Source organism: Chaetomium globosum, genomic scaffold (genome assembly GCF_000143365.1).
Source record: "Chaetomium globosum CBS 148.51 scaffold_2 genomic scaffold, whole genome shotgun sequence".
Taxonomy (NCBI): Eukaryota; Fungi; Ascomycota; class Sordariomycetes; order Sordariales; family Chaetomiaceae; genus Chaetomium; species Chaetomium globosum.
In genome coordinates this window covers 53534-80190 of record NT_165977.1, presented here as the reverse complement: position 1 = coordinate 80190, position 26657 = coordinate 53534, and the positions used below count along the sequence as shown (strand labels likewise).

Sequence of the window (26657 nt, the reverse complement as noted above, 5' to 3'; positions counted from 1 at the left end):
AGCCCATGGTTTTCGTCGGCTGCCGCCCGCATGTGAACCCTCTTGCTCATATTTACAGGCTAGTATTGCTTACCGAGGCTTATCTTGTCATTGATGGGGAGACTTAGCCGTGGAACTCATCGATCTTATATACTGTCCAACTTATTTGAATCTAGTGCGTTTCGTTGGTCGGATGGCTTCCACGACAAGCAAGAAGTGCGGTAATCCATTCATCGCTCGTAACAATCTCTAAATGATGCCGTTCAATCCTTATAGTACTAATCTCGGTTCGTTGGCAGTTGAGTCTTGACACCGGGGCTTAAAGCCCAAACGTCAACGGCCAAGGCTGTATTTTCCAGCCTCTCCCAAAAACTTGGCGAAAGCTCGGTGTCTAAATAGAGCCTGTTAGTCCCTTTAAGTTTTGGGCCCCCGAGGCCCGTCCATCCCACGCCCAACAGACAGCCCTCGGGGTCGGACGGCCTGGAACACGGCCCTTCCCGGGACCAATGAATCCTCTCAGCCGTGAAAGCAAGGGTGGAGTATTTCAAGCGAAAGGATCAATGGCCTGCAATTATGGGGGATTTCACTCTGCTTGGCCTAGCGCGAGGTGTTTTTAGGCTCAGGGCGAGGCACACTGTCTTACACGTCTTGCGAGGCGCCATGCCACACTCAACTCTTAAATTCGACGATGCCGTACACCCCCAGAAACCTCTTTTCCTCATAGTTTACTCTTATTATCACCTAGCATCCATCTCAGGCGAGCAACATTTCAGCAAGCTCATCGGTTCGAACGGCCAATCCCACGGCCTCAACGACGTTCGTCTCTAAACCGGCCTCATAAATTATAATTCGGTCTTCAAGATGCAGATCCGTACAGCCCTCGTCACTGTCGCCTTTGGTGTCTCAACCTCGGCACTAGTCCACCCCGCGGCCCCGCCCCTACCACCAGTCGTGACGCCTGCGCCGCTTGTGGCTCGCGGGGACCAGGCAGCGAGCTTAAGGTGTTCAAACGCGATCGAACCGTTCACCGAGGCGAATATGCCAAGGCCCACCCGGAGTCTTGCTTCTTGGCTTGTTGAACACGAGGACCGTCAGGGCATCGACGACATCGCAAGCGCTTTCGTGAGCGGCAGCAAGATCGACAACGGCGAGATCGACAGAGTCTGCCCCTTGGTGGTGGCCACGCTCACCCCGCCGGCTTCTTTGGCAAGCGCCTACAGCACGTACACCAGCCAAATGTCGAGCTGGCAAGCGAGCGTCGCGCCCATCGCCAGCAGCGCCATGGCCCAGTGCACTGGGGAGGGCCAACTCGGCCTGCTGGGGGCGTACGTGGGATTCATCATGGCGACCGATGTTCCCCAGTGCACAAATGCCTTGCACGGCCACAACGCTGCGCTATCCTCTGCCAACACGGCTAAGCCGGGATATGTGGCTGCCGTGGTCAGTGCTGCCAGCCTGGTTGCCGCTATTGTCATCTTCTAATCACTGCTTGTGAATTTGTTGCCTGGCCTGGGAAGAGAGTCAGCGCCTGGGACTTTATAAGATCAAATGGCCGTATGGCATCATTGGCGAGAACTCTTGGAGTACGGTGTACTTATGTCGAGATAGAGCCTCTTGTTTCTCTCCCTTGGTAATAGCTTTCTGGAATAGATGAAGATGGGGGTCACTAATGCTAAACTTCTTTGAAGACGAGAGGTAATCGAGCGGTGTTATCTTTGCTCCGTGGCCAGGGAAGTGGCGTGATTGGGGTGTTTGAAATGGCGCCACGTTGTCGCTGGTGGGCCTTCCAGGGCCTCATTTTGTACAGGTGATAACTCATTAGGATTGCTGTTTCCGAATGCTAAGGGCGCCGTTGTGAAAGTGAAAATATGGAAATGGAAAGGCAGAAAAGTGGAAAGAAATGTTGAAATGCGGAAGAAGCAGAGCCTGATGGATGCCGCGGGAGCGTTCTTATGCTGCCTAACAACCGAGGCCCAAGAGTAAATTCATGGCCTTCAAGGCCGTCGATCACGGGGCTCGCACCTGGTTTCCATGTGTCTGCTCATGCGTTTGGTATTAGCGGGGCAACGTATTACAAAGCCGGCCCATCCCAGCTCTCTCTCCTCAATCTCCCAAACCACGCCTGCTTATGGGGGAAGGTTATCTCCTTCTCCTTTGTAAACCCAGAATACTCAAGATGTTGGATGAACCTGCGCAGCTCGTCAGCCATCTTCGGACCCTCAGCCACGACAATAAACAACACATGGCTCACCTCGTGTTATCAACCCTCGGCTCGAGGCAAATACTCATGGTTCGGTAATCCGCACAAAACATCCAATGCACCAGACTCGACAGCCAGCTCTGCACGCGGCCCCTCGCCCACTCCTCGCCGATTAGTACATGACACCCGCGGTCCCAGTCATCGACGGCGGACGACCCAGCATATCGGCCGAGGAGGTCTTCCTTCACCCAGTATAGCTCGAAATAACCAAAGGGCACGCCGTCCCACAGGCCGATGACGGGGAAGCTGTGGCGGCTCTGCAGGGCGGCGACCAGGAAGCCGGCGGCGTACTCGCCCCAGAACCGGGACACGCGCGGGTTGGCGTGCCACGACTCGAGCAGGGCCGAGTCGGGCATGGACAGGAGTCGGGACTGCTGTTGTGGCGTTGGTATGGGCGGGTTGGGCCCAACGGGCCCCATGTACGGTACCGGCTTGGTCGAGATCGAAGCGACACGAAGAGAGAGGTACTGCCCGGCGGAGGGGACGAAGCGCGTGTAAAAGACCTCGCCCATGCGCGGCGGTTTCGGGCGGAGCGGGTGGCGCACATGGTTGGTGATGGTGTATTGCATCGGCGGGGGTGGATAGTACGTTGGGAGGTGAGACGCGCTGAAGAAGGGGCTGATAGGGAATGAGGGCATGCTTGTCAGGGAGGTAGGCGGCGCGGCGCCGGGCAAGTCGCCCGCTTCGGCGATGGCGAGCTGTGGGTGAATTGCTGTGGAAGACTCCCCTGGTAGTGGCGAGCCCGGCCGGCTCGAGATTGGTGACCCCGGGTATGAGGATCGGGGGTTTCTACTGCCGACGGGTTGAAGCGTGAAAAGGAACAAGCGCCCCGGGATCTGCCAGAACATGGTCCGCGTGACGAACATGTTTGCCCAAACTTCGTCGGTGTCTACGAGCGCGGTCCCCACGGCCGAGTTAAGACACGCAATCAACCCCATGCGCTCCAGCTTCGGTATGACGTTTCGCCCACGCAGCATGCCATCTCGCTTGATGCGTACCCGCCACTCGCCCCGCGGTTTGCCGGCATCGGGTGTCAACTGTGAGGCCTCGGTCGTGAGAATGGTGGACGGCGGCGGTTGATGGAAGTACCAGTAGAGTGTGACCCACAGCATCATGGCTATCTGGCGTGTCGGACTTGCGGCGGGCTTAAATTCGGCATTGGAGGGATTCGAGATGGACGAGATGAAGAGGCTGTCGTTTTGGAGCGTTGGTCTCTTGAAGGTGCGGAGGTGCGATGTCTTTTCTGGACTGGGAATGTCTTCGGCAACCCCCCGCGAAGGACTAACGGCGCTCGACGCAGCCTCATCGCCGTCGCCGTCTTCGGTGTGAATCACGATTGTCCACCCGATCGGGAAGGCATTGTGGTGACTGCTGAGCTCGGTCGACTTGAAGAACAGGCCCGCAAAGACGGGCGTCACGTTGAAGCGCTGCCCATCGGGCAGGTATATGGTCTGGGGGCCCATTGGTGTTGCGGTCGACGTATGAAAGCCCGGCGTACGCAGGCGCGTCGTGGTCTGGAAGAAGCTCAGCACAGCACCTTGAAGCCTCGCTTAATCGCTAGAATCGCGGGGTGTCTGCGGGAGTGACGCGGGAGGCGGGGCAACACTGTGCTCTGAGGCAGACCCCTGCGCCATTTCGAGTTGCGCAGTGGGTCAAATCATCCAAATCATCCGAGTTTATCGGACGGAGCCGGGATCTCGGACGGGAGTTAATTGTTACTTCATCGCTGTCTTGCGATAGCCATGCACGGCCGTGGCGGCATTGCGATCGCGTGATGTATTGTCGCAACCAGCAGCTAAAGTGGTAATGGAATTTGCCTGGAGTGGAAGGGCTGAAGGGCTTCTCTCAAGCTCCACGCGGCAGAAGGCCCGCTCGGTACTTTAGCTCGGGTACCTACTCGGGCCCACTTCCAAGGTTGAGCTCCTACAGAGAGTGCTAAGCAATCCCCGATGTTTCGCCAGAAACAGAAATTTGTTTGTCCAAGAAGCTATCCCTTGTTGTCAAGCGCCAGGGTAGGTATCTGGGCCTCGAAAGCCAGCGTTGGATTCTGGTGCCCTATACACGATTGATCGACGATAGCGACGAGTTCCTCAGAATTGAGTGAATTATGGGTGGGTTAGGTCAACCTGAGTGGCAAGGCAACCAGTGGCGTTCTCCAAGAGTTCAGGTTGCTTAGCCCCATCCCCACGCTTGAGCTCTCATCCATCATCTTTCACTCCACTAGTGACCACCACAAAGACTTGTCACAGTCGCACCCGATATTCATCAAAATATCGCTTCCAGAGCTTATAATATACACTGTGACTTTTCAGAATGGACCAAGAGACCCATGTCAGAGATTTTACAATTCCGGCGGAGGTGAGCCAGCCGTCGTTTGCCGCCCCTTATTAGTTGCAAAGTTGCACATGTTTATTTACTTCCATGTTCCTCCCAAGCACGCCAAAGTCCCTCACTCTCCCCCTCTGTCGACCATGAAAACTGACGACAGCTTAGTTCGCCCTCGGAGTACCATTTAGCCTTTATAACCCTTTACTCCGCCTCCTAGACAACGTCCTCCTTGCTATTTTCTCCCATGTCGATCTAGATGATGTGGATAGAGTCTGCCTCGCCTTAAGCTGCAAGCGACTCCTTCAGCTCGCCACGTCGCTGTCCTTTTGCTTCCCTTCCACGCCAAGGGGTTGGTTGAGGGCTTTTTACAACAACACCCGTATTATGGCGGGGACCCCATTGCGAGACATGTGTGGGCGTAAATTGAATTTTTTAAATCTCTGTGGCACCTGTGTGCGCTTCCGACACACCGCGATAGCGTACTGGAAGAATACGGATAGGGTTAATGCGAGCGAAAAGTATTATTGGGAGCACGTGGTGACACCATGGAGGACGAGAATGGCGATTCAGTGTCCCGAGTGTTGGGCTGCTAAGACGCGAAAGCAACTGGAACTGAACCACAGCTGAGGGTATTGCGGCGGAGCTATCGGCGTCAACCCGAGTTCAATAGCGGGGCTACTCTACTTTGTGATCATGATTGGAATTTATCGATTGGATAGGTAGTTAGCAGAATATTAATTGAATTTAAGTTCGCAAATCATCATGACGACGCCGAGGGTACGATGGGATGCCTCGTTCAGTTTGTGATCTGTTTAATTATCCCTTCCTTTGTTCACCTTCTCCGTCAAGCGAAGACTTCGACTTTGGTTCGCCCTTCTTTCTCCTCTCCTGTTCCGTGAACTCTTCGTCTTTTTCCTTTTCAGACGACCGGGAATTCTCTTCGGCCTTGTTCCGCTCCTCGCTCAGCACCTCCTTCACCTCATCTCCGAGCTCCTTTGCCTCATCCCATTCCACATCGTACTCGACGGCAGCTATCTTGATCTCGCGACGTAGCCCGTTCGCCTCCTGGACCAACTGTTCCCATTGCTGAGGATCAAACCCCCGTGCCTCATAAAGAGCATTCTGGCGCCGCGAGACCGTCACGTTCATGGCCGCCTTATAGCTGAGGTCCTTGCTGATGTACAGGAACCACAGGTAGCCTCCCATGATGGTCGACAGGCCCGCAAGATACGTCACCGGCTCAATAAGGTCCCTAGGTAGCACGTGGTGTGTTAGTATGCCAAATCCACTCCATGCCCCCGCCTCCCACACGGCTATCCGGGAACACTTACCAGCCGAACTCGGTATGGAACGTGACGTAGTACACAACCCCCCACCAGCCGCTGAGCAGAGCAAACCCGCCCTTGGCCAGCAGGTTGGCGCTGCGGTGGGCGAGCAGGTCGCAGTCGCGCTTGATGTGCGACAGCTCGTCGATGCGGCGGCTCATGCGGCGGAGCTGGGCGCGCATGTAGTAGGTGCGGTCGTTGAAGGACGGCACGCTGACGCGCATCTCGACGTTGTACCCCTCGATCTCGACGGCGAACTCGCGCCCGCGCGCGGCGTCGCGGATGAAGTCGCCCATCTCGGTGCTGTTGCTCCACCGCACCCAGTTCTTCTCGGACCCGTGCCGCTCGGGGCCCTCGTGTCCGAGTCCGGAGTAGGATTCGACGTGGCTCGGGCCGGTGGGCGCTCCGGATTTGTTGTTTCTGTTCCGGTCCCGCTCTCTCGCTTCGGATCGTGACGTCGGCTTGTTGTCCCCCTGCTCGGTATTCTCGGCGCGGAAATACACGCTGGGGATCTTCTCCTTGCCGTTTTCTACCACTGGAGGGATTTCGGCTTGGATAAGGCGCTCCACGTACGACAAGGGTTGTTGGGGGTGGACTAGTAGTGCCAGGGGCTGGATCGTGTCGTTGGGAGAGATGGATCGCCCATAGTCTGGTTTGCTATTGTTGTCATGGTCTTTTTCCACTGCGAAGGGCAACGGGAGGATGAGCTTCAGGAGTCGCGTCGGAGTGGTCAGGAGTTTGCCTGTTAGAGCTGTTCTGCGTTAGCAATAAGTTTGAAAAGCTGGGATTGTTACCACTAACCCTCCGCTCGCGGCGCAATTTCCTCTCCCCTCTTTTCCACGGGCGGGTTGTCCGCCCCTTCTCGGTGCCATGGCCGCTTGACTTGACTCTGTCGAACCCTCACTTCTTGTTCCTGTTCATCCAGTAACTTCTGGTCTAGTTTCTCAACCTTCGTCCCCCATTCGGTTCTGTCGGGGTTTGTCGTTGAGAAAGGTTGCTGCAGCCCTCCAACGAATATCCCTGGGCGCAACGCGGCAGGCGCAAATCGTGATTTCAGACGGTAGCAGCTTGTAGGAGACCGCCACCTTCGTGAGCTTTGTATCAGCTGGCGGTGCAGTCGCCCGAGTGCATGTTTCATCGCGGCTTTGCTGGCCTACGAGGTGTTTGTCTTCAGGCCGCAATCGATGGACGGAGGGGGGGATCTCAGGCTAATTCTACAAAGTAACTGGACCGTTCGACGTGAATGGAACTGCAGCGGCGGGAACCCCAATGACGTCAGTGTTGCCAAGTCTTGGGAGCATGGATGGCCCTGAACTGTGCGGTTACACGTAATTATCTAAATGTTGGGATCGTTAACTACCAATTCTATCCCGAATTATATACTAGGTAGATCTCAAGTATACCAGATTAGGTACCTAGGTAGGTAGGTAGGTAGTGTACTTGGTGTTACAAGTAAATATTATTATTCATACTCCGCTATGCCCTAGGGCGTGCCGGACCCTCAGCTATTTAGTGTACAGGAAAACCGTGCCCTCCTGGGCCGGGTGAAAAACCCATACCAACAATCAAGGAACGATGCGTTCTGGTGAGTCTGGGTACACAAAGAGAGGAGGCCTCCTGGCCTCCGAACGGGGGCGCTTCCGGCCGCCGCTTCCAGCTCGAGCCTCCTGGTTAAGTTGTACATCGGCAGCTTCCCCGAGTCCATCAGCCAGTCGAGGACTCTCCTCGCGGGCCGTGCAGTCGTGGGATTGATGCCGTGTAGAACAGAGTAAAAGTCCCGTCGTGTCCGAATTCCAGTTCTCTCCCATCTTCGAGTCAACGGTGGGGCCAAACACCACACTACCAGGTGTTCGGCAGTCTCTCGTCCCTCGCCACACTCGTAGGTAGGAGTTAGAACCTCCGGGACTTCCCGTGTAAACAAGAAGTCCCGTAAGCCTCTTACTCCCGTCCGGATTTGAACCAGCAGTGAGCTCTTCGCCTTGCTGAGACCGTCGTGCCTCCTTAGGGTTCCGTTCCGGAATAGTGTCTCCTGCTGATGGTCAAAGTCGTCCGCCGGCCTGGTGATCGCTCTGCCGTCCCGTTCCTTTAACCACCTCGCTCTCCAAGCCTCTTCTACTACCCTGTTCGTATCAACTATTCCCCCCGTCCAGCGCATGACCGTGCCCGCGGCTCTCTCCACCGCCGTAGGCCCTTGAGGTCCCAAGGTTCGCGGTCGGCCCCTGTTGCCCCTCCTCGAGCTAAGTCTCTGCTGTATCTTGCGGCAGGCGGTGAGGACAACGCTCCCCGCCGTTTTCTTGCCGCCTTGACCGTCGTGTAGATCGGGTTGTTGGAGTCGGTTTTCGAAATCTGCAAGCCGTTTGTTTAGGTACAAGTCCAATGGTGGTACCCATGTTTCTGTCTCGAGGTTACGGATGGGGGTAGACTTAAAGGCTCCCGCCACAATCCACAAGCTCTTGTTCTGGGCCTTCCCGAGAGCCTTAGTGATGCCTTTCTTTACCGGCTCGCCTCCCACATCCGTGGGGATGTTACAAGTAAATACATCGTCAGAACTTTGTAGATTACACTTGTTTGTGCCGTAGATGTTACAGGTGTCTCCCCTAACTCTGGTCCCTAGTCTAAGGTAATCGAAGGATTAGTACTCGTCGTCCTCGTCAAATTCAGCCTCCATTAGCCCATATTGATCATCTTCACCGTCTTCGGCACCCTCGTCGTCCTCCTCGTCGTCCTGGAAGTCGGGATAATCTCGGGTATCGTAGTCATCGTCCCCCATCTCCAAAATCTCGGACTCTTCATCCTCAGATAGGGGGATCGGGTTATTCTCCCGGTGTAGCTGCAATTTCTTGGCAAGGGAAAGTGGCTTGCCAACGGTAGCTCCTCCATCGGATTCCTCCGAGTCATCCTTCTCCTCTGAACTGGAGGTACCGGACGAGGAATCTCTCCTGTCCTGGATGTCTCTTGTCCTGTCGTACCCCTGCTCGTCGTCCTCGTCGTCCTCGTCGCCTTCATCTTCTGAGATGATAGTCCGAGCTCGGCGATTCCCTCGCATTATTCGGTGCTCGTTTTCATCATCGCTTGATAGCGCGATCGGATTTCGGTGGTTGCCAAGGCGCGCTCGCTTTCGACGGCCGGCATCGTCCGAGTCGGAATCTGAGTCGGAATCCACAACGCGTGCTCTAGGGCGTTTTGGTCTAGAGGTACGGACCGCTGGTTGATCCGAGTCAGATTCGTTCGAAGAATCGGACGATCCCTGGAGGGTTTCAGACGACGACGGTTCCGGGCTTGAAAACCGAGGCATATCCCCTTCGTCGTCCGCCGTTAGATCAATCGCCCCATCCTGTGTGTAACCTTCAGGGCGCGGCGAGCTTGACACAAGTGATGAACTGTCTTCTTCTTGCTCGCTTTGGTCACTGCTGTCACCGTCCACTAGAGGTACAACAAGTAGGTCGTCATCGGCGCTCTCGCTTCCGTCGTCGATTATTGAGTCATCAATTCCCTCGCTTTCATACTCGTTCGGCTCCTCTTCGTCGCTATGTTCGGAGCCCAAGCTGTCCCCTGTCGAGCTTTCGGAAGCGCCCCCGTTGTCCAGATTGTCAAGTCGCGGCCAGTGAGAGTCCCAACGGAATGTGACCAGAGGCCATATTGGTGCACCATTGAAGTTGGCAAACTTGGTGCCTGCGGGGTACCCGGCTTTCAGGAAATCATCTATTAGCAATGAAAGGGGGACTTTTGTCTCGTCAGCGGCGCCAGGGTTGCTTGTGTCGGGCCAGCTGTAAACGTGCTGGCCATCCTCGCCGACGCCTGGCTGCTCCTCAAAAGTGTCAAAGACGTAGCGCTTGGCAAAGTCAGAGAAACACCAGCGTAGGTGCCGGCGTTTATGATCAAATGGGTTGGTAACATAATAAACCGCCTGCAGGTTCTCGAACGATTTCGCCGGGCCCGGAGTCCGCTGTCCAGTGGTGAACAAACTAATCACATCCAAGGCGAGGTGGCGGATGTGCTCCCCGAAGCCCGGGAGCCGCGGTGTCTTATCGAGGTGCAACACCGTAGAAGAGTGTCTGGAGCTCAACTGAACAATGTCCCTCTCGGCATTAAAATGAAGGACGGCTTCGTGACCGAAGGATAGGGTGTTAGGAAGGACCTTCTGGATTAGTTGACGGGACTCCTGATGGACGGCCAACATGGCCCGGGCGGGTCTCGTCTGCTGATCCAGGAAAGGGCCTTCGACAGGGACCAAATATTTGGACCCATCCCTCCGGTGATGGTGGCTAAGGTTAAACCATAGCACGCGTGGGCGACCGGTGAGATCTGGACAGAAAAACTCCCAGATGCTGTGGCGGAGTTCAAAGGGGAGGCGTTTGAACTGCGGAAAGAAGTGGATCTCCGGTTCGTCGTAGTCTTGGTCGCTATCGCTGTTGCCAGAGCTTGACACGTCGTCGTCGGAGTCGGCAGCCTCCAGATCAAAAAAGTCGTTGGATTCAGATAGCCCGTCGGAACTCGAGTCCAACTCATCTCCATCATCGACATCGACACCATCATCTTCGTCATCATCGGAATTATTCTCTAGCTCGGGGTCATGATCGCTAGACTGCGCAGCCATATATCCGATATCGTCTGAGTCTCCCGAATCCGACATGATGGTGGGTGAAGGTAAGAGACGATGGTGTGAATGCCGTTTTGAACTTTGGACAGATGACGCGATTTGTGTAGACGCGTGGTTGAGCTGTGAAGCGCCAAGGCCCAAGACTGATGGAGAACCCACTAAAGCAGCTGGTGGGGTCACGGGATAAGTGGGGTTGGCTGTTGCCTGGGCCTCCCTTATGGGCGTTTATTGTATTTAACGACCTGAGGTAAGGTAAGGTACTTTGAACTGCCCGAGCCTCTAAAGCAATTGTATTCATTGAGAGTCTCGCCAAAGCTACAGGCTTCATCGAGTCATATATATGGAATCAGGTAGCTTTTCTTCTTACGAAGTAGTTGGACGAGGTCCAGCTCGTTTCCGAAATCCGAAGGGAAAGGACATGAACCAACGCTTCAAGCTTCCTTTCATAAGTGACCAGCCAGATGATCGACAAAATGGCGGTACTGATGACTGTCTAAAGACACGCCCCCAGTTTGCATCCCACATATCGTAGCCGTAAGATGAAGAGCCCATATGACATATGACGGGGTTGACGTCTAACTCCTGAGGGACACAAAGGCGACTGCCCCGGCGGAGATGGGTGAAAACTGCCGGATGCCGGGGACTGGACTTGGCTAGGTTGGGGATGGTGGGGTAAACAGTTTCCCCAGGCACGGACAAGATATCCATACGGCCTTTTGGTGTCATTTGGGGAGGGAACGGCATCATGCGGGGTAAGGTCGCTGGAACGGGCCGGTGTTGGCGGCCCGCAGCCGGAATACGCGACGCGGCGGTTGTTTCGGCGGAAAATGTATCCCCTAGTTTGCCCTCGCCGCTGGAGCAGTATTATAAGATGCCGGGTTGGATCCGGCATTAAATGCACTACCTACACACCTTCAACCCAGCAGGCTACAAACCACGTACGCCCCTTATCGACTTAAAGCCCTGCTAACTCTTTCTCCCGTCTCTGGACACCAAATTATTATTACAATTTACTTGCGAGTTTGTCCCCGCTACGCTAAGCAACCACAATGGCCTCTCATTCCGAGTTCGGCGAACGGACGCCCGGATCCGAGGTGGCAAAGGTGTTCGCGGACAAAATTCGGGGGAAAACAAGTCAGTAACACCCCATAATCGCTATTGTTGGTGTAGCTGTGTTGACCCCTTGTGCTTCAGTCCTGGTGACGGGCGTCAGTCCCAAGGGGATCGGCTCAGCGACCGTCCTGAACCTTGCGTCTCAGAACCCCGGCCTTTTGATTTTGGCCTCCCGTACAAAGGCCCGACTTCAAGAGGTGGCAACCAAGATTTCGGAAAAGTACCCTACCACCCGGGTAGAAATCGTCATTCTGGATCTGGGATCACAAAAGGCGATCCGCCAAGCAGCCGCCGACGTTGCCGCCCTGACTGACAAACTCGACATCCTCATCAACAACGCCGGCATCGTTGTCACATCCCGCCAGGCGACACCCGAAGGCATCGAGCAGCAGTTTGGAACCAACCATATCGGCCCATTCCTGTTCACTAACCTCCTCCTACCGTTATTACGCAAGGCTGCCGAGTTCAACCCCCCTGGTGCGACTCGCGTCGTGTCTCTTACCAGTGCCGGCCACAGAATCTCCCCCATCCGCTTCTCCGACTACAACTACGTGGGCAAGCCTGTTCCTCCCGAAGAAGATCACGTTAAACCGCTGGCAGGTGCTTTCGGGAAGTGCGCCCCTGACGGATACAACGGCATTGTCGCATACGCGCAGTCTAAGACGGGAAACATCCTGTTCACCGTCTCCCTACAAAAACATTTATCGCGAAGCGGCATCTCTGCCTATGTTCTTCATCCCGGAAGTACGCTCCCTCAGATTGTTATTTTCTTCGTCCGACCGCTGACATGCTTTCCTTAGCCATTGAGACGGACCTCAGCAGGGACCAAGACGACGAGCTCACCGCCCAGTTCTACAAGGTTGCGCCGTACTGGAAGACTCCAGATGAAGGCAGTTCGACGACGCTCATCGCTGCGTTGGACCCAGCTCTTAACGGTAGGTCTTCCATAACATGTGCTGCGTGGGACTGTAATATGCGGCTAACACAGGACCCCCAATGCAGAGACTAAAGGCCTCTACCTCGTCGACTGCCAATTTACCAATCCCGCACCTCATGCCAGTGATCCCGTTGCCGCTGACCGGTTATGGAGTCTGAGCGAAGAGTTGGTCGGCGAGAAGTTTTCTTTGGGGAGTTGATAAGTGTTGGAAAACGACATTCAGATGGAAAGATGGGGAGAAAGAATTGATTGATCTTCTTCCACCGCTTCTCAGAGTTATTTAGAGCAAGTGGCTTTATCCTAAATCTTTCCTTTGTCTTCTTGAGTTAACCCGAGTCTTTGTGCTGCCAAGATTCCATGAAACTGTTTCCGGGTGTCATGACCGTTTCCGGTGCCATGGCTGTTTCCGGTGCCATGGCTGTTCAACAGCTGGTATCCGCCAGAAAGTCCTATGTGGCTAATCCAACAATAAGAGCCTTCATGTTAGCTTCAATTAGTTCGGGTGTCGTGAAAGCTCGGAACCAAGTGCCGTTTTGCGAAAACAAATAAGGATATGGGTAGAGATAATGGACGCGTCCCCGGGTGTTATGAGATACCTACCAGGGGTTTGGAAGGCATGGGTGGGCGTGCAAATCTTCTTCGTACGTGGTAGCATGACCCCAAGATCCAGATGATTCCTGTATTATCGGTCACGTCACTTCAATATCGATAACCTTGTATAATAATCCATGGTCTGTGCAGTTGTGACCGGATGAATGAGGGGCAGGTCTCGCCACTCTGTGCTGGCGTCATAACACATCGTCGAATACACCGACTATTCCAGGCCCCCTCTTTGCATTTGCCAACAAAGCTGTTCTCGAACCTGAACGATCAAGATCGTCATCTACTAGATAGTTCTTTGCCACTCCATATTTCCACTTGTAATCACAAAGGATGAATTGCTATTAAACTCGAATCCTACCTAAACACGAAAGACAACAAGCCTCCCTACTTAGGAACACCGTACATGTAATTAGCGAACCATTGATTACCTACTCACCACGTCCAGTAGAATACCTGCATTCACTAACCTTGCACGCAAAGCCATCATGGAAGACACAAACGGCACTCCATCCATCCCCGAACAGCTCTACCACACCACCCTAACGGTAGTCGACTTCCACCGCGACACCTCGGGCTCGACCCGCGACACACACGTCCTCGGCACGCACACAAGCCTCCCCGCCGCCAAGGCCTTCGCGCTCTCGGCCCTGGAGACGCTGGGCTACAAGCCGGGCGACTTCAACGAGTACGCCACGCGGGCCGACTACACGGGCGAGGCGGCCGAGAGCTGGCCGCACGACGACCACGTCATGGTGTACGCGCGGGGCCCCGCGGCCGGCCACGAATTGCTGGTGGGACTCGACACCAAGCCCAACACGGAGTCGCTGCCGGCGGTCGGGGCCGAGCACGAGGACCCGAGCAAGAAACACACGCTGCGGCTGCCGGAGGGCGGCGAAGGCCGGCTGCACTACGTGCTGCAGAACCGCACGGATTATACCCAGGACAAGCGCGCGGCATACCAGACGGCCGAGATCCAGGGGTGCTATACACGGCGTGAGGATGCCCTGGCGGCGGCTAGGCGGACGCTGCAGGAGGATCGTGATGAATACGCGCAGTATGATGAGCGGCGTGAGGACCAGGAGGAGGGATGGCCGTTTGGGGAGGATGTCATTGTTCATGCTGTGGCACAGACGGGAGAGAATTACACAGTTGCAGTGAAGGCGACGATGCAGGCGCGCGAGAAGCGCGCCGGTGTCATTTGATGAGGTGTGGTGCGTTGAAAGGCTCGGGAGAAGTTGGTGTTATGGTCTCAGTTTGATGATTTGATCTCCTCTAAAATGTGTCGAGGAAAAGGGATACTCCAAACAGCCAGGCTCTGTGGACTCTGATAGGGTAACGGACAAGCAACACTCGCGATCAGAAGCGGAAAGCAAAGATGCATAATGGCTGGTGTTAGGAATCGCTTATTGGGGTCTCTACTAGTAATAGCTCATAGGTACATGTAAACAATACACAATGATGCATAACCCCATCATGGTGCCCAACAAGAGGCCCAAAGTCCATCTATGCCAAAGCCACCAGGTTGCTCCATATCCATAACGTTGGTCCACTTGCTTTACACCCACCCCGTGTGCCTTCGCTGTGACTTTCCGTCCAAGAAAGGCTTCCCGAAGAAGCCTAGAAATGGCAATAGACTATTAAAGATGTATGCCAAGGTCCCTAATACCGTTGCTTCAGGCCCTCCTGATGCACCTGTCCCAGCCCCGTATCTTTGGAGGTGTCTTGGCTATCCTGGTGCATGATGGCCGCCGGGGTGTTCCGGGTCTTCCACGCCGGTGTGCCGAGATGTTTGATAGCTGTAATCAAATGTCAGTCGGTCGATTGCCGTTTAATAATACGACGAGGAAGCGGAAAAGCGGGAACAAACTTACAACCTGGCTGCTTGTCATCAAATATCTGGGCCACCTCCTCGAGTGACTTGTTGGCGGTCTCGGGGAAGAAGAAGAAGACGTGGAGGTGCATCGTGGCGCAAAACACGGCAAAGATGACGTATGTCTTCCAAGTGATATTCTCAAAGGCCGGGGGGACAAAGTAGGCAAGGGCGAAGTTGAAGGTCCAGTTGGCCGCGGTTGCGAGGGCGACGGCCTTGCCACGGAGGCGCAGAGGGAAGAGCTCCGGAGGGTAGGTCCACGATACAGGGCCCCAAGTCGGCGCATAGCTGGCGACAAACAGGCAGGTCGACACAATAATGACCCAAGCAGGGGCCCCGCTCACCGCCATGGACTCGGACGCCGACGGAAATTCGCCAGGGTAAGGAGTGCGGCCGTAGACGCCGAACATGATGGCGTTGATAACTAGAAAGAGGCACATCAATGCAGATCCGATAAGTAGCGGCGCCCGGCGACCCCAGCGGTCGAGCCAGAGAAGGGCCGGCAACGTCATGATGACATTGATGGCAAAGCTGACGCTACTGGGGATGAGGACAGCGTTGGTACCGGATTCTGAGAGCCCAGCCATGGTAAAGACATATGTAATGTAGTACATCATCACATTCATGCCTGTGAGCTGCGACCAGATCTGAGTAAAGATACCGATCGAAATCCTGTTGAGCATGTTGGAGGCGAACAACTCAGACCAGCTGGCGTCGGCATGTTTGTGTTCCTCCTGTACGGCGGTCCGGATTTGCTGGAGTTCGTGCCGGACAAAATCGGAGTTGGCGTTGCCGTTGCCGTGGAGTAGAGCGAGGACACTCTCCGCTTCAGCCTCTCGGCCCTTGCTGAAGAGCCACCGGGGAGACTCGGGCTCGCGCAGAAGGCCGGCGAAAAGCCCAATGGCGGGTAGCATCTGCAAGGCCCAGGGGATACGGAAAGCGCCGCTCCCTTCGATGTAGGCGCACCCAAAGCAAATGAAATACATGATAAGAATGCCCCAGGTGATAGCCCACTGCTGCAGGCTGATGAGACGACCACGCATCGACGGCGGAGAGATCTCGCTGATGTAGACGGGGACCTGGGCCGAGCAAATACCGACAGCAAAGCCGTTGATGAAACGCCCAATGGCGAGCATGCTTAGGTGAACCGAAGCGCAGACAATGATGGAACCGAGGATCCTATTCCTTGATTAGTTCAAGCCCGCGCACGGTGTCGAGTTCAACTAAGGTCGAGTACTTACCAAACAAGAGCACCAATCATGATGGCCTTCTTTCGGCCATTGCGGTCGGAGAGCCAGCCGGAGACTAGAGCGCCGATCAAAGAGCCGCCAGGCATGGCGGCAACAATACCACCTTGGGTAACAGAAAAAGGACCCAAACACTGGCCCTTCTCATCAAAGCCACGTTCATTGAACTGGCACAAGTACGGCTGTGTCGAGATGATAGCTGACATGGACGAGATGTCAAAGCCAAAGAGGGCGCCGCCTATGAATGTGTTAACACCAAAACAAAGCACAGAATAATGGGTTCATTGCTGGAAAGGTGTGTGGACGACTCACCGATGACGGCTAGGAATGCTATCCGGTATATTCTGCTGAGGTTCCCCATTTTGGGTAACCCTAATGGTGCCAAGATGAAGACTGAGAGATGGTGGTTGTGAGTGAACGTTCAATTGCGGATGAAGGTTACTCAGTTGCTGCTTAGGGTTGTGAATGAAGATTGTGATTTGTGTGAGAGAAAGAGAAAGATTTCTGGAATGAGCAAAGGCAGGGCTGTATTAAATACACAAACTACCCAACCTTGGTCACGAGTCTGAGGTCTTCCATCCGATCATGCTAATGTACGCAACAGAACCTGGCTAGGTTGTTCCGGAACCCTTTGGTGACGGCTAAAAACAAACAGCAACTGGCAACTGGCAGGTGATTAACCACGGACTTAGTTAACTAAACAACTGAATTCTAGTTCTGTCACGTAATACCCTACTTTGTACCTAAATTTGCTATATTGTTTAGGGCCTTGTATGTATGGTTTATTCGATACCTACAAGTCTCAACTGTATCTGCTACATCCTGAGAGAACCCGAATGTTCGATTGCAGCGAGGTCTTTACCTAAACCCGGAAGGTACCCAGCCGCACTGCTGTTAGCTGGCTGATGCTACCCTCGTTTTTACCCATCCTTTTTAACTTGAGATGTTGCATGAGCATGGAAGAAAACAACATGATTTCATGATGCCTTACAGTCTCTGGCAGCTCAATGACACCGTGAATGGGGGGGAAAAGGTAGGTAGAGAAGGGTTATCGGTCAACAAGTTACTCTTGCTCCAAATTTCCAGTACGAACATGATGCAGCCAGTACTATTTCGTCATTTTCTTCCCTTTCTTTTGGAGAGGGGGGCGCTTACAGGACTATCATTGAGTCATCGGTAACGTTGAGAAGTCTGGTGTCATGAAAGTGATGGAACCAGGTGAACTTGCACAGTGCAAATTTGATTGGCTGTCCAGGATTGTGAACTTTCAAAGTGGATGGATGGATGGAATTTATTTCGCCCGGAGGCATTAAAGCCTATAGGGTCCAAGTACGCTAACTACATCTGGATCGAAGTCACTTAGCTCGTGCAAACTTGGATGGAATTTATTTCGCCCGGAGGCACTGGGCCTATAGGGCCTTCGTGCAAACTTCCTGGAACAGCCCCTGCGAGCCCCGCCTTTAGTCACGTGCTTTCGTACCTCGACGCGTCTTTCTCGCGCTGCCCATCGTGGGGCGGGACTGCACTGCCCGGGCAGCTGGAACAAAATGTATGGAGTAGCGACCTGTCTCAAGTCTGTGGTTGTGCCATTTTTTACGCGTCAAACGTTAATCTCGAACCCTCGAATCTCACTCCCTCAGCAACTCCTGGGTACGACAACAAGTTGCATGATGCCGCCCATCAAGCCCGCTCGCTCGTCGCCCGCAGGGTCAAAGCGGCCTGCCGCTGAGAATGACCGAGCTATTTCCCCGCCTCCATTGAAACGGAAAACCCAATCTGCCATTTCTAGTGCGATTTCGCCATTATCTTGTGCTCTTCCCATCAGCTGAGCTGACTTGTTTGGCTAGAGACCGCTGTCGCAAACTTCTTCACCCCCGCATCACAAAAGCCCAAGGATCGTACCACCTGGGCCGAGCGGTCCCCCGATGAGGACGTACCTGCGACACTGCTTGTTGCAAAATACATACCCGAAAATGCCGATTCGCCAGCGCTCGAGGCTCCGGCCAAACGGCAGAAGATCGCCGCATTCGATCTGGTACGAAGCATCCCAGGGCACCATTTACGTCGTCCTCGAAGCTCACCCGACCGTAGGATTCCACCTTGATCACATCCGCTTCGGGCAAGCGATATCCTGATGACCCGGCCGACTGGAAAATGGTGGCACCATTCTGTACCCGGGCGTCTCCGACAACTATACATTGACGAGGGGTGCGTTGGGTCCGGTTGATGCCCTTTTATCCCCCCTTGCTAATTGATCGTAGGTACCGAGTTGTCATCTTCACAAACCAAGGTGGCTTGACGCTGCATCCAGATCCCAAATCGAAAGGACCGAAGAGCGCAAAGAACAGAGTCCCCGGCTTCAAACAAAAGTGTAGTGCCGTTTTGAGCCAGCTCGACATCCCCCTCACTCTGTACGCGGCGACTGGGAAGGATATTTACCGGAAACCACGGCCCGGGATGTGGACCGAGATGAAGGAAGACTACGACTTGTCCGAATCCGAGATCGACCACGAGAATAGCGTGTTTGTTGGCGACGCTGGCGGCCGGATTGCCGAGCCGAAGGGACCGGGCGCTGCTGGGAAAGATTTCAGCTGTTCTGACCGCAACCTCGCCCATAACATCAACATTAAATACCAAACACCGGAAGAATTTTTCCTCGGGGAGAAGCCACGGGATTTTGCGCGGGATTTCGATGTTGCCAACTTTCCCTATACCGACGAGGAGAAAGACAATGAGGCTTGGGCCACCAAGTCCAACGACCAGGATATTGTGCTTTTTGTTGGGTTCCCTGGCGCTGGCAAGAGCACGTTTTACTGGAAATACTTGGAGCCGTTAAACTACGAGAGAGTCAACCAAGATACTCTCAAGAGGTATGCCCCTGTCCGTTCCGGCCACTCCTCGTACACCGCTAACATTGACTAGCAAAGACAAATGTTTCAAGACAGCGGCTGATTTACTTGGGAAGGGAGAGTCTATCGTCGTCGGTAAGCTCGTGCTGGCTTGTTGTGGTGTAATTTCGGCCCGCTAATCATGCGCCAGATAACACAAATGCCGATGTCGACACGCGCTCGCAGTGGATAGCCCTCGCGCGCAAGCACAAAGTCCCTATTCGGTGCTTTTGGTTCCAGACGCCGTTGCAGTTGTGTGAGCATAATGCGGCGGCGCGAGCCCTGAACGAAAAGGTACACGGCGACATCTCTGCACATGGCGCGAGGAGGATGCACTGCTAACTGTCATCGGTAGCTCAACCCCGAAGCCCGTCAGGCCCTTCCAAAAATCGCATTCAGCGGTTTTGCGTCGCGATTTAAGGAACCGAAAATCGACGAGGGTTTCCAAGAGGTCATCCCAGTGCACTTCAAGTTCCGGGGGACAAAAGACGAGTACGATATCTGGGGCCGATACTGGGTTTAAGCCAAGAGGAGCTAAAATGCTCGTTCCGATACCGTTTTGGTGGCTTCTTCTTATCTGAGCTCTTCCCACTTGGGCAGGTCTTGATATGAACTGTTACGGCCCGATTCGGTTTCAGCCAGGGCGGATCGAGCTCCCGAGGCCTTAGCCCTCCGAGCTCGCACTTCTGGTTACTCCGGAGGCAAAAAGGGCGTGTCAGCCCAACCCACGGGCAACTGCATGGAGTTCAGTTCCAGCTCAGGTCAGTTTTAGGTTCCCAGAGATGGTTCCCAGAGATTTGCGGCTGGGAAAGCAACCTGCTGTTGAAGCTGCGGTGGCAACCCGGGGGGGTTCATCCGATCCCCTGGGCCCAATGGTACCCTGCTTTCTGCAGCCGTGTGTGGGGTTGGTGGTGGCCGTCAAAACCGTTATCGGCCGGGGTCCCGCACTTTCTGTTGGAAGCCTTGCGGGTCTGTGATCCTGCAGGATGTCACCTTCAGATACCGAGGCCACTTCTGCCTTCAGCCCTCGTGGCTCTACTCTTCTCTTTCAACGAACGTAGATTTCACCACAAAGACGAGGGTTGTATAACGGATCAACGTACGGGTTGGATAGTTGCGTTCCCCGACCTGTTGGAAGATGGTATATAGGTTACTCCGGCTTACGTTCTACGTGGGATATCACCAAACAGCATCACAGCACCGAAGCTCTCTGCAAACCTTGCGTTGGGGAACTTGCCAATCTCTCTGTCCCAAGAGCTCAGAGCTTGCCCATGATGTGTACATTCCATCCATCACCTGCTCCAAACTCCAGCTTGTCGTTTCCAGGTCCAACCGAGGCCAACCACAGCCAAGCAAAGAGCCAAGCGGTGGCGCACCCCTGCACCACATGCTCACCCGCCTTCCACCTTCCGACTTTGGGGGATTTCCGAAGCCATTGTCCTGGTTAACGTTACTGTCTCTCGCTTGCAAATCCGGGGTTAGCGAGAACCCCAGGTTTTGTTGGGCTCGATCGCTGGTGGCTTCAGGCCAAACGCGCTCTGGAATTTCACACGACAGCCTGAGATGCGAATTTTACCTTCTCGTGCCGTTCTTCTTGGTCCCGAATGCGGATTCCTCGGCATTTGCGGGGTGCATGGCCCCGCTCATTCGAAGATTCAAATTGGCAGGTGGGATGTCTCATGGAGAACCTTCCACAAGAATTTTCTCTTCCATTTCCCAACTTGTAAAGCACCCCTCGATGATCAGAGAGTGAGACAAGACAAGACAAGGCGACAAAACGTGGTTGCGTCCCATGGTTTCCTCGGATGGTAGTGTGTCACATAAATGGATAGCTTATAACTACCGGCTGGGCCTCATCACTGATAACCATGCTGGCGGTATCTGACAATCCTCCCCTGGCCACCTTCGCACTATCTCCTCGCATTCTCGCCTTGCCTCGCTTCGCAGGTTGCATCAATTCCCAGACTCTCAGATAAACATGGTGGGCGAAAGAAGAAGGTGTCATCGGTTGGCGCTTGGTTGGGAGGCAAGGGAGGGTGGCTTCAACGACCCGGTGCCACTCGACCGGTGATCTTCTTAGCCTCGACAGAAGAGTGGAGGGCGCCCTCGGTGGCCAACTTGGGAACGCCAGGGAGCTGAGTGTTTCTTTCGCCTCCCCCGCTGCTTACCCCCGCCTGATTGGCCAATGGCTCCCGAATTACCTGCCTCCCCGTCGGGAAGGAGGCCGATGCAAGCCCTGGCTGGTTCGGCGTCCCCCGACGACAAGTCCCCGCCGCGGCTTTGCCCTTGGTCCCGGTCAGCGGGGCTGCACGCGACATGAATCTGCACAGGAGATCCGCCGAAGGACCCAGTAACACCGAATCGGATTCTTCCTTATCGTGCCCTCATCACTCCTCCCGATATGAGAACCGGCACGCGCCCTATCTTTTATTTTTTTATTTTATGTCCCTTGCGCCCCTCCTCCAACGGACCCCACAGCTCTTCTGCCTTCCCTGTGTGCTTGAGGTTGCTCAAGAATGTCTCCTCACCTATCACCCTATCTCACGCGTGTTCCCTCCCTCCCTCGCCCTCTCTAGATTTGGCTGCTTCTCCGGAAACTCTTAAACCTCGTGCGCCCGCGCATCGTGCCGATCTCCGGCAGCCGATTCCGACCCGCTATTCTGGAGCCGGATCTCCGCCGCATCACCAGCAGTGCCAAAACGCTCTGCTTTCCATCTCGAGCTTCTTCTCCGACGACCACCCCCGTAGGTGTCAAGCTCCCGCGGTGCAGCTTGCACCATGGCTTCTTCCGATGGCCAGCACGCCCCTGCGCCGGGCCACGACACAATTGAGTCCAGTGGCCGGGCTCCACCGCAATACGTGTTGGAAAAGCAACCCAGCTCTGGCAGTAGCAGACCTGCCGCCGTGACAGACGACAAGAATACCTCGTTGCCGGCCGAGCATTATGGCGTTGACTCGGAGAAGCAGAGCGAGAACGTTGGTTCGCTGCGTGCCAACTCGGAACCTGAGGAGGACAAGCGGCCCATCGTTGCCTTATGGAACCGCCATTGGAAGAAGTTGGCCCAGTTACTCACCTTCATGGTCTTCACCGCGTCCGTGAACCCCTCTTCCTAGTGTCTCCCCGGCGCTATTTGCCTATTGCCTATTGTGGTTGAACACCGAGCTGATGGCCACGGCCGCCGTTGCAGATGGTGGATTTACGGTCTCGTCTTCTTCCGCCACACCGAGGGGAGGGGATGGTTAATTCCAACCCTGGTTTATATTGCCATCATGCTGCGTCTCATCACCCTCTATATCCCTGCAAGGCTAGCTCTCCGCCCGGTCCGCTTCATCTGGCTCCAGACAGTCGTGAGGATCTATGACATCGTCCCGGCGAAGCTGCACAAGCCGATTGCCGGCCTCGGCACCTTCGGCGTCTTCCTCGTCGGGAGCTTCGTCCCCGAAGAGACCGGCGACAACACGCGTTCGAACCGTGCCATCTCGATTTTTGGGTTTATCGTACTTCTGTCCGTGCTCACGGCCACATCGCGAAACTGGCGGCTTATTCCGTGGCACACCGTTATTGGCGGCATGTTGACGCAATTCATCGTCGCCGTCTTTGTGCTGCGTACCCAGGCCGGCTACGACATCTTCAAGTTCATCTCCGATATGGCCCGCGAGCTTCTGGGTTTTGCAGCCAAGGGCTTAGAATTCTTGACCGACGACAAGCTGCCCTACAACCACTGGTTCTTAACGGGCGTCATCCCGGCCATCATCTTCTTCATCGCCCTCGTCCAGATGCTTTACTATGTCGGCTTCATCCAGTGGTTCATCTCCAAGTTCGCCGTCTTCTTCTTCTGGAGTCTTCGCGTGTCCGGCGCCGAGGCCGTCGTCGCTGCCGCCACCCCTTTTATCGGCCAGGGCGAGTCCGCCATGCTCATCCGCCCCTTCATGGACCACTTGACCATGGCTGAAATCCACCAGATCATGACGTGCGGTTTCGCCACCATCGCGGGTTCCGTCTTGGTGGCTTACATCGGCATGGGCTTAAACGCCCAGGCTCTGGTCTCCAGTTGTATCATGTCGATTCCCGCCACCTTGGCCGTTTCCAAGATGCGTTATCCCGAAACCGAGACGCCTATCACCGCCGGCAAGGTCGAGGTCCCCGATAGCGAGGAGAACGAACACACCGTCAACGCACTCCACGCCTTCACCAACGGCTCGTGGTTTGGTCTCAAGATTGGTGCCACCATTGTGGCCTGCTTGTTGACGATTATCGCTTTCGTTGGTCTAATCAACGGATTGCTGGGTTGGTGGGGCGGATACTGGGGCCTTGTTGCGCCGGGCCCGGTCCTGTCCCTGGAGCTCATCCTCGGATACATCCTCTATCCGGTTGCGTGGTTGCTAGGCGTGCCCAAGAACGACCTTCGCCAGGTTGGCGAGCTCATTGGCAAGAAAATCATCATCAACGAATATGCCGCCTTTGATGCCCTAGTCAAGCAGAAGCGCTACAAGGAGATGGCTGCCCGGTCCAAGTTGATCGCCACCTATGCTTGCTGCGTGAGTTGTCCCCTATCCTCTTACAAACGGACACCTGACGGCCTGTATCTAACACTGGTGTAACAGGGTTTTGGCAACATCGGCTCGCTGGGTATCCAGATCGGTGTTCTCTCGCAGATTTCCCCCAAACGTTCGGGTGACGTCGTAAAAGTTTCTATTTCGGCCTTTGTGTGCGGTGTCTTATCTACTCTGACATCTGCCAGCATTGCTGGCATGTTATTTACGGATGCGATGTCATAAAGAGCGACGAACGATATTGGAAGTACATTTTGGATACTTATTTGGATAAACTTTTTACGGCGTCTGGATTCTGTTGAAATGGGCGGGCAGCACTACGGTGCGCCTGGGCTCGGGAGCTGGCGGTGGACTGAAGCGTTTCAAATGAGCGTATAAGCACCAGATGGGGGCAGCAGTGCATGCCTGCGATCTCTCTACAGACAGACGACAGGGGGGGTGGGTTCACGTCGAGGTGCATACAAATGATACCCGAGTTTCAATACCAAAGTCGACGCCACGATGCCATCGCCCGCTCCAGCTCATCAACTCTGGTACAACCTCTGCCCCGGCGTCGAGCCCCTCCGCTTCCGCTCCGCCGTAATATCTATCCCACTGCCCACCGCTCATGCACTCACGACTTCAACTCCTTGAATCGCAGTCCCGGGACCGTCCGCGGTTAGGAAGCCAAAGTCCACCCCGTGCTCCGCTTGGTTCACCTCCCGCATATACAACCCGTGGTATCCTCTAGTCTTCTCGCGTGCCATCCACGGCTCCTCTTTATTCCCAACCATCTCCCGCCGTCTCTGCTCGATCCTCTCCCGAATCTCCCCCTCCGCAACCTCCAAGTTCAACACCCTTGTCTCCACATCGCATATTACCACATCCCCGTCCCTAACCACGCCCAAGACCGACCCTGGATCCGCCCCCTCGGGCGAAACATGCAGCACAATCGTCCCACCCGCCGTGCCACTCATGCGCCCGTCCGAAATCCGCAGCATATCCAGCACCCCCTGCGCGGCCAGCTTCCTGGGAATGGGAATCAGCCCCGCCTCGGGCATGCCCGGGTTCCCGACCGGCCCAATCCCCCTCAAAATCAGCACGCTGTCCGCATCGACCTCCAACCCCGGATCATCGATCCGCGCCGCCAGGTCCGCAGACCCCTCAAACACCACCGCCTTGCCCCGGTGCCGCAGCAGCCGCCTGTCCTTGGACGCGCTCGCCTTGAGGACGGCCGCGCCGCCGGGGGAGAGATTGCCGTGCTGCAAGACGACGAGCGCGGACGACGGGTAGAGCGGGTCGTCGAGCGGGCGGATGCAGTTGGCGGGGCTGTCCGGAGCCAGCGGGCAGAAGGGAGTGTGGGTGAGCTCGTCGCCGAGGGTGCGGCCCGTTACGGTGAGGGCGTCGAGGTGGAGGAGGGGCTTGAGCTGGTGCAACAGGGCGAGCATGCCGCCGGCATTGTGAAAGTCGGTCATGTAGTTCTCGCCGCTGGGTTTGAGGTCCAGGAGGAGCGGGGTCTGTCGGCCGATGGCATCGACGGTGGCGGGGGTTATGGTTCCTGCGAGGGCTGGGTGCCGGTTGATGATGGCCATCAAGTGGACCATGGCATTGGTGGAGCCGCCGATGGCTTGGAGGACGGTGATAGCGTTAAGGAAGGATTCCCGTGAGAGGATGGCTTGCGGTTGGAGGCGAGACTTGGCCAGTTGAACAGCGTAGGCGCCGGTGGACTCGGCCATGCGCAGGCGGGCGGATGACACGGCGGGCGCTGTGGCTCCCTGTATGGGCATCATCCCCAGCGCAACCAGCAGGCAGGCCATGGTGCTTGCGGTACCCATGACGCCGCAGGTGCCGGCCTATACCTCGTTAGGAACCGGGGTTGGGAAAAACCATGGGCTCAACAAGAGTTACCGTGACTTACAGTCGGTGCTAGCTCCTCGTTCAGAGCAGAGATGTCCTCGATGTCGATGGCGCCGGCCCGGAACTTAGCCCAGTTGCTCCGGCAGTCAGTGCAAGCCCCAACCCTCACCCCTTGGTGACTGCCTGGCATCATAGGGCCTGTGACAAGGTGGATGATCGGCTTGTTGGCGGATATCCCGCCCATCAGCTGGGCTGGCGTAGTCTTGTCGCAACCTAAGGATGTTAGCCATGATCCAGGTCCATGAAAGCTGTGAAATAACAACAGGAGCTCTGGGTAACATACCTCCTATCAAAACAACGGAGTCAACAGGCTGCGCCCGGATCATTTCTTCAGTGTCCATGCTCATCAGGTTCCGTAGATACATGCTTGTGGGTGCAGCAAAGGACTCGTGTAGACTGATGGTTGGGAAGTCGATCGCCAGTCCCCCGTTTAATTGAACGCCCCTCTTTACGGCATCGATGAGCTGGGGGATGTTGGCATGGCAGGGGTTAAAGCTTGAATATGTGTTGACCATGCCCACGATAGGTCGGGAGAGGGCATCCTCACTGTATCCCATTGCCTTGATGAAAAGCTTGCGCATAAAGAGCGAAAAGTGTACATCTCCGTACGAAGTCAACTTCTGCCGTAAACCGACCCCGTTTGGGTCGATGCTGGTTGTCAAGTCATAATCTGGGTTAACCGCTTGCTGAGGGTGGCTATTCTCGTCTTGAGCCGAATCCATGGTAAACAACTGGAACCCCTGAGAGTGTAAGAATCGCGGCCCTACTCGAGATGCCAGCGCAGGATTTTGTGCCCTTTTTCCAAGTGACTCAGAGAAGAGAAATGGTATGGGATGTGTCGGGTTTGTTTAACCGCATCGCCGAAGATCCATCCTATTGCGGAGAACCAGTCACTGGGCTCGTAGGGTGTGATTTTCGCTTTCATTGCGTCACGCCATCCAGAGCGGCTGTGGGCACTGACAAAGTTTAACAACCCAAGAAGGCAAAGTTATTTGGAACTTGAATAAATAAACAATAAGAGTTGATTGCATGATGTATCCCGCACTGGGCCCTGTGA

General features: G+C 55.2%; 9 protein-coding genes across 9 annotated transcripts; 5 read left to right on the top strand and 4 right to left on the bottom strand.

The window, feature by feature from the left end:
• Positions 1-840: 840 nt before the first annotated feature.
• CHGG_02161 (uncharacterized protein) lies at positions 841-1461 on the top strand (the record flags this gene model as incomplete). The annotated part of the gene is made up of 1 exon (XM_001228676.1): positions 841-1461. One exon carries the CDS (start codon positions 841-843, stop codon positions 1459-1461), a length of 621 nt encoding a protein of 206 aa, XP_001228677.1.
• Positions 1462-1973: 512 nt separating this feature from the next.
• CHGG_02160 (uncharacterized protein) lies at positions 1974-3702 on the bottom strand (the record flags this gene model as incomplete). The annotated part of the gene is made up of 2 exons (XM_001228675.1): positions 1974-2016; positions 2231-3702. The coding sequence occupies 2 exons, from the start codon at positions 3700-3702 to the stop codon at positions 1974-1976; spliced, it is 1515 nt and encodes a 504-aa protein (XP_001228676.1).
• Positions 3703-5383: 1681 nt separating this feature from the next.
• Positions 5384-10525, bottom strand: CHGG_02159 (uncharacterized protein; the record flags this gene model as incomplete). Its single annotated transcript, XM_001228674.1, has 5 exons — positions 5384-5819; positions 5899-6643; positions 6694-6912; positions 7456-8507; positions 8679-10525. 5 exons carry the CDS (start codon positions 10523-10525, stop codon positions 5384-5386), a joined length of 4299 nt encoding a protein of 1432 aa, XP_001228675.1.
• A 1016-nt stretch (positions 10526-11541) lies between these two features.
• On the top strand, positions 11542-12700 carry CHGG_02158 (uncharacterized protein; the record flags this gene model as incomplete). Its single annotated transcript, XM_001228673.1, has 4 exons — positions 11542-11626; positions 11687-12349; positions 12406-12540; positions 12594-12700. The coding sequence occupies 4 exons, from the start codon at positions 11542-11544 to the stop codon at positions 12698-12700; spliced, it is 990 nt and encodes a 329-aa protein (XP_001228674.1).
• A 930-nt stretch (positions 12701-13630) lies between these two features.
• CHGG_02157 (uncharacterized protein) lies at positions 13631-14347 on the top strand (the record flags this gene model as incomplete). Its single annotated transcript, XM_001228672.1, has 1 exon — positions 13631-14347. One exon carries the CDS (start codon positions 13631-13633, stop codon positions 14345-14347), a length of 717 nt encoding a protein of 238 aa, XP_001228673.1.
• A 457-nt stretch (positions 14348-14804) lies between these two features.
• CHGG_02156 (uncharacterized protein) lies at positions 14805-16623 on the bottom strand (the record flags this gene model as incomplete). The annotated part of the gene is made up of 4 exons (XM_001228671.1): positions 14805-14941; positions 15017-16194; positions 16257-16500; positions 16575-16623. The coding sequence occupies 4 exons, from the start codon at positions 16621-16623 to the stop codon at positions 14805-14807; spliced, it is 1608 nt and encodes a 535-aa protein (XP_001228672.1).
• A 1612-nt stretch (positions 16624-18235) lies between these two features.
• Positions 18236-19492, top strand: CHGG_02155 (uncharacterized protein; the record flags this gene model as incomplete). The annotated part of the gene is made up of 4 exons (XM_001228670.1): positions 18236-18297; positions 18524-19132; positions 19185-19246; positions 19302-19492. The coding sequence occupies 4 exons, from the start codon at positions 18236-18238 to the stop codon at positions 19490-19492; spliced, it is 924 nt and encodes a 307-aa protein (XP_001228671.1).
• A 2436-nt stretch (positions 19493-21928) lies between these two features.
• Positions 21929-23929, top strand: CHGG_02154 (uncharacterized protein; the record flags this gene model as incomplete). The annotated part of the gene is made up of 3 exons (XM_001228669.1): positions 21929-22177; positions 22265-23689; positions 23756-23929. The coding sequence occupies 3 exons, from the start codon at positions 21929-21931 to the stop codon at positions 23927-23929; spliced, it is 1848 nt and encodes a 615-aa protein (XP_001228670.1).
• A 380-nt stretch (positions 23930-24309) lies between these two features.
• Positions 24310-26322, bottom strand: CHGG_02153 (uncharacterized protein; the record flags this gene model as incomplete). Its single annotated transcript, XM_001228668.1, has 3 exons — positions 24310-25536; positions 25602-25813; positions 25884-26322. 3 exons carry the CDS (start codon positions 26320-26322, stop codon positions 24310-24312), a joined length of 1878 nt encoding a protein of 625 aa, XP_001228669.1.
• Positions 26323-26657: the final 335 nt, after the last annotated feature.